At 45.1% G+C, this 6,000-nt stretch overlaps 1 protein-coding gene across 12 annotated transcripts in view; it reads left to right on the top strand.

The window, feature by feature from the left end:
• Positions 1-203: 203 nt before the first annotated feature.
• Positions 204-6,000, top strand: part of PUM1 (pumilio RNA binding family member 1) — a 128,204-nt gene continuing 122,407 nt past the window's right edge. For 4 of the 12 annotated variants that reach the window (XM_068539351.1, XM_068539348.1, XM_068539349.1 and 1 more), the window contains exons 1-2: positions 205-363; positions 5,477-5,850. In XM_068539351.1, coding sequence (XP_068395452.1) covers positions 5,488-5,850 — 363 coding nt within the window. In that variant the 5' untranslated portion in view covers positions 205-363; positions 5,477-5,487. Of the gene's footprint in view, positions 364-5,476; positions 5,851-6,000 lie in introns of those variants that run through there. The other 8 variants (XM_068539352.1, XM_068539345.1, XM_068539344.1 and 5 more) reach the window with 4 other exon arrangements.

The raw sequence follows: 6,000 nt of genomic DNA, 5'->3' as shown, positions 1-6,000 counted from the left end.
GCTCCAGTGCGGGCCCGCGGGACCCCGCCTTTTGCCCGCGGCGGCCCGCGAGGGGACGGCGCGCGCTCCTCTCGCGGGCGGCCACTCGCGCGCGCAGCGGTAGTGTTGCCTGCGAGTTTCCCAAGTTCACACAGGCCCTGGGTTGGCATGGCAACCAGGCAACCTGTTCCAGAGCCGCCTGCCTTCTCCGCACATGCCGCTGCCACAGCCAGGGCCGGGGCCCGAGCCTATCCCATGATGCACAGCGCCAGCCCAGTCCCCAGTGGGCCGCCATGTTGTCGGAGTGAAAGGTAAGGGGGAGCGAGAGCGCCGGAGAGAGAAGATCGGGGGGCTGAAATCCATCTTCATCCTACCGCTCCGCCCGTAAGTATCCGCACCCCGCCAGCCCCAAACGCTGCTCCGGACCCCCAGCGAGCAGATTATCCCTTTGTATTGGTGTTTCAGAGCGGCTGGGGGGGTGAGGAGGGCTTTGGAAAAGCCGCCGGGGCCCTGGCTGAGGCTTCTCACTCGCTCTTCCTCGTACATGTTTTGGAGTCAGCAGCAAGGCCCCTATTGTTATCAAAGGAGGGAGGGGGTGGGGAGCGGGGTCGAAGCGAGGAAAATGCCGGGGGTTTAGGCCCGGGCCCAGGGCATAGACGTGTCTCTACATTTCTGCTCGGCCCCGTTGGAGCCCCTGAAGATTGATGTTGCCATTCGGGTTGCTTTTTTGATGGGTTTGCGAAGCCCCGAGTCTTCTGTGTGGCCATGAAGTGTAATTCTGTGCCACTGTGGATTTCTTCGACTTCTTGAGCTTCCGTGGCAGCGCCGAAGCAGGAGGAACAATAAATCGCTTTAGAAGCAGCCGTGGCCCTCGTCTGCAGGCGAGACCCACGATGGGGGAATTTTGCGAGCCTTAAATGTGGAGAAGTAGGCGATCAGGAAGTTTCAGATCGCTTTTTAGGCTCCTGGGTACTTGTGGCCTTTTGTTTCTGTGAGAGCTTGTTTTTGGTGGGTTCTTCCTCTTTGAGCCTCCCTGTGTTGGTGCGTGTCTTGTCTTAACTCTAAGAAGGGTTCATGTCTTCGTAGTAGGTAAACAGATACACAATACTAGATAGTTTTAGTCCTCATGGACGTCCTTGGTAAACCTAGATCGTTTGTTAATACTTGTCGGTACCACTCCCACGTCAAGTGAGGAATACGCTCCCGTACTGCCCCCCCCGCCACTATATTCCCCCCTCCCCCACGTTATCAGGAAAGGTTTTATCCTCCCCGTAACTTGAAAGGTTGTTACTCTTCATTGTCCAATTAAGAGAACACTGTTGTTAGTTGTATCAATTCGTTCACTTCCTACTCTGCCTGAGATTAAGAATGGGATTTTATGAGGCTTTTTTGGGATTCTCTTTTAAAGTCAGTTATTGCTGAAACCGTAGGCTTGTGGTTTTAGCTTGTTGTTTGTTTTATGAAAAAAAATCAAAACTCACCAAGACAGAGGTGGGTGGCTTCCGATGCAGTTTTAGTAAGCAAAATAAACATTTTGACCCGTTGCTAGTTTTAACTTTATAAAACACTCTTGGGTGCTGTTGATTCTTTATCTGGATTTTTGGGAAATACTGGATTCTGAACTGAGCATTTTGCCTTAGCCACAGTTGGATTCATTTTGTTCAAGGCCATGGCTTTTTGAAGCTGTGTTTGAAGTTTAGTTTGGGTTTGAGATGAACTGCTTTAAAATAAATTTATGACCACAGAATTTTTTTTTTTTTCCCAGTGTGGTAAAAATAAACACCTTTTAAACCAGAAAGCATTTTAGTAAATAAAAGGTGAGCAGTGGAGATAGATTAGATCATGTTCCTTTGTTTGAAATAAAGCCTATTAGTGATACTAAAACAAAACAAAACAAAAACAACTTTGGTGTAAACAGTTTGAAAACTGGAAAACTAGAATCAGCACTTATTTTTAGTTGCTTAAAAATACTTATTTTTATAATGTACCATTTGTAAAAAGAAAAGTCACATTTCAAGTGCTAACACATAACTTTTTAGTGGGTTTGAGAGTTCTTTAAAAGGCATCAGCAATTTAAATGTTTTCTATTATTTAAGTGACTGATTTCTTAATTTTTATGTTGTAGTTGCCAAGATATTACAAAACTACCCAAGACACTTGTTAATTGCTTAGGTATTTGCTCACTTTCAAAATGTCCCTTCTGCCAGATTTTCTCTTGTTTGAGAAACTGCCTTGCCTCATTAGGTAAAGCAGGAAGTCTCAGGGGATACAGATAGCTTTACAAAAGCCAATTGTTTTGTTTGAACATTTTTATAGGAACCCTCCCCCCCATGCCTTGATAGAATGAAGTTGTGGTCGGGTGTGTTTCAGTGGTGAATACCTTTTTCATTCGGAAGTTCTTTGTTAACTAAGTATTAAGGCAAATCTTTTATTTCAGAAAAGGTTGCATTTGCTATTTTAGGAATCCTCTTAGGGACTGGAGCTCCATTGCTTTAACTGGTGGTAACGGAATTCCTGGGGCCTCAGCATGGTGACTTTGAATTTACCAAAAACTTTTATATCTATTATCTTGATTAAAAAAAAAACAACTTGTGAGTCACAGAGAAAGAATTTCTTTCATTTTCTAGATGAGGAAACAGGTTCAGGGAGGTTGTAGTTTAGTGGTAAAACTTGAGTTTTAGGACTCCTGGTTAGCTCTACAACAAAGCCGGTTTGATACTCCCTTGTGGAAGAAAATGGGACTGGCTACTATTGGTAATAAGAGGGCAGTGAGTTCTTTTGAAAATCAAACAGGAAGGCATTAGACTGGTTAGGACTTTGCTAGTACCAATGGTAAACACAGCTGTGACTTTCCGGTGAAACCGAAGTCTAGAAAGCTGGACTACTCCAGTAAAGTTCTGATGGATTGGAATTGTTAACTGAAACTAGGCATTTCCAAATTAGGCTTTGAACAAATTACAAATCTTCTTACTCCTGTTTTCAGAACATGAATTAGTTGTGAGAAGCGAATGCTTCTTTATCAGGATGTTTATTCTTTTTTTAAAAATTTTATTTATTTATTTTTTGGTCGTGTTGGGTCTTTGTTGCTGCGTATGGACTTTCTCTAGTTGCGGCGAGCGGGGGCTACTCTTTGTTGCGGTGCACGGACTTCTCATTGCAGTGGCTTCTCTTGTTGCGTAGCATGGGCTCTAGGCACGCGGGCTTCAGTCGTTGTGGCACGCGGGCTCAGTAGTTGTGGCTTACAGGCTCTAGAGTGCAGGCTCAATAGTTGTGGTGCATGGGCTTAGTTGCTCCGTGGCATGTGGGATCTCCCCGGACCAGGGCTTGAACCCGTGTCTCCTGCATTGGCAGGCAGATTCTTAACCACTGCACCACCAGGGAAGTCCAGGATGTTTATTCTTTTTTTTTTTTTTTTTTAAATGAATTTATTTATTTATTTATTTTTGGCTGTGGTGGGTCTTCGTTTCTGTGCGAGGGCTATCTCTAGTTGCGGCGAGCGGGGGCCACTCTTCATCGCGGTGCGCGGGCCTCTCACTATCGCGGCCTCTCTTGTTGCGGAGCACAGGCTCCAGACGCGCAGGCTCAGTAGTTGTGGCTCACGGGCCTAGTTGCTCCGCGGCGTGTGGGATCTTCCCAGACCAGGGCTCGAACCCGTGTCCCCTGCATTGGCAGGCAGACTCTCAACCACTGAGCCACCAGGGAAGCCCCAGGATGTTTATTCTTTGAAGAGAAATAGTTTAATAGATTTCTTATAAATCTTTTGAGTCTGTTTTTGAAACGTCACTGTAGGGCTGAAGAGAGATAAGGCATTTGTAGTGGTGGACTGTTAGGTTGATAGCCTTGAAATTAGACTAGTGGCTCTGGACAGGTATGTTCTAGTTGGTAACATCATTTTGAAGCATTTTTTTTTTCTTAAGCACCCATAGGCTGTTCTATGTTTTCTACAAATGTAGTTTTTTTTTTTTTTTTTTTTTTTCAAATGTAGTTTTTGATTTTAAGAAATGTATTAGTAATGTTTCATAGTAACATTTTGGAGATTCTCCTTCCAGAGAAGAATAGCAGACTCTAGTGAGAGAAATCGTATCTGTTTTGGTTTACTGGGGTGTGGTAGCAAGGGGGTTGGTAGAAAGAACTAGGCTTGGGTGCATACAGATTTGGGTTTGAATCCCTCTTTCACAGCTCACTAGCTGAATGACCTCCGGCACGTCACATAACTTTTCTTCCCTACCTTAGTGTTTTTATCTGTAAAATAGGAATGATTAGAAAAAAATGTTTGCAATATATTTGCCATACAATTATTATTGTATTGAAGCATTTCTTTTTTTACAGTGAGACTTTCTATGTAAGGTGACTGTTTGAATTTGGTTTGGTCTCATCTCTGACTCTGTAGGAGTCAGAGTACTAATAGAATGAAGATGTGATTACAGTTATAATTGTAAGTTATTGGTAAAATGCAAAGTTTATTTTCTCCATGTACAGCAGCTGAGAAGGAGTTTCAGGCTAGGAACATTCTGTTGCTGTTCTTAGTCAGAGGGCTTTATTTAAGCTTTTTTTTAGAGCATCCTATGGATATGTCGGACATTTTAAAGGATCCTTTCTTTTTTTTTTTTTTAATTTATTTATTTAATTTATTTATTTTTGGCTGTGTTGGGTCTTCGTTGCTGCAGCGGGCTTTCTCTAGTTGCCGTGAGCGGGGGCTACTCTTAGTTGCGGTGCGCGGGCTTCTCATTGCAGTGGCTTCTCTTGTTGCCGAGCACGGGGTCTAGGCGCACGGGCTTCAGTAGTTGTGGCTCGCGGGCTCTAGAGCACAGGCTCAGTAGTTGCGGCGCACGGGCTTTGTTGCTCCGCGGCATGTGGGATCTTCCCGGACCAGGGCTCGAACCCCTATCCCCTGCACTGGCAGGCGGATTCTTAACCACTGCGCCACCAGGGAAGCCCGGATCCTTTCGTTTTTGACACTCTTGAGTCATTGCTAATTATATATGGGGTTTGGTTGGTTTATTTATGTATGTATGTATTTATTTATGGCTATGTTGGGTCTTCGTTGCTGCGTGCGGGCTTTCTCTAGTTGCGGCGAGTTGGGGCTACTCTTCGTTGCAGTGCGCGGGCTTCTCATTGAGGTGGCTTCTCTTGTGGCCACACACGGGCTCTAGGTGCGTGGGCTTCAGTAGTTGTGGCTGTCGGGCTCTAGAGCTCAGTAGTTGTGGCGCACGGGCTTAGTTGTTGCGCGGCATGTGGGATCTTCCCTGCCCAGGGCTTGAACTCGTGTCCCCTGCATTGGCAGGTGGATTCTTAACCACTGCGCCACCAGGGAAGCCCGAAGTTTCGGTTTAGAAAATTATGTATATGTTGCAAAACATTTAGCTGCTTGGTAGAAACTGGTTTTAGATGATATATTGCAAAAGCCAGGGGGCTCACGTTTTTATCTTGGTGCATATATCAAGTTATGTTTTAAAAAAAGGCACATTTTAAACATTTGTAACCTGTTTGTCCTTAGGTGTTGGTGGAATGAGCGTTGCATGTGTCTTGAAGAGAAAAGCAGTGCTTTGGCAGGACTCTTTCAGCCCCCACCTGAAACATCACCCTCAAGAACCAGCTAATCCCAACATGCCTGTTGTTTTGACATCTGGAACAGGGTCGCAAGCGCAGCCACAACCAGCTGCAAATCAGGCTCTTGCAGCTGGGACACACTCCAGCCCTGTCCCAGGATCCATAGGAGTTGCAGGCCGTTCCCAGGACGACGCTATGGTGGACTACTTCTTTCAGAGGCAGCATGGTGAGCAGCTTGGGGGAGGAGGAAGTGGTGGAGGCGGCTATAATAATAGCAAACATCGATGGCCTACTGGGGATAACATTCATGCAGAACATCAGGTAAAAAAAGTTCACTATTTCAGCTTTGAAACTCTGTATAATCACTGTCCACTTAGGATATCTGCTTTCAGTGAATGTCTTTAAAAGCCTTAATTGCTAAAGATTTCATTTGGTCTAAACTAAACAGTCACTTGTTTTAAAGCAGGGGTC

Source organism: Eschrichtius robustus, chromosome 3, assembly GCF_028021215.1.
Source record: "Eschrichtius robustus isolate mEscRob2 chromosome 3, mEscRob2.pri, whole genome shotgun sequence".
In the NCBI taxonomy this organism is placed as follows: domain Eukaryota; kingdom Metazoa; phylum Chordata; class Mammalia; order Artiodactyla; family Eschrichtiidae; genus Eschrichtius; species Eschrichtius robustus.
Note: the sequence above shows the minus strand (reverse complement) of the source record. Positions and strands in the feature narration are given on the sequence as shown.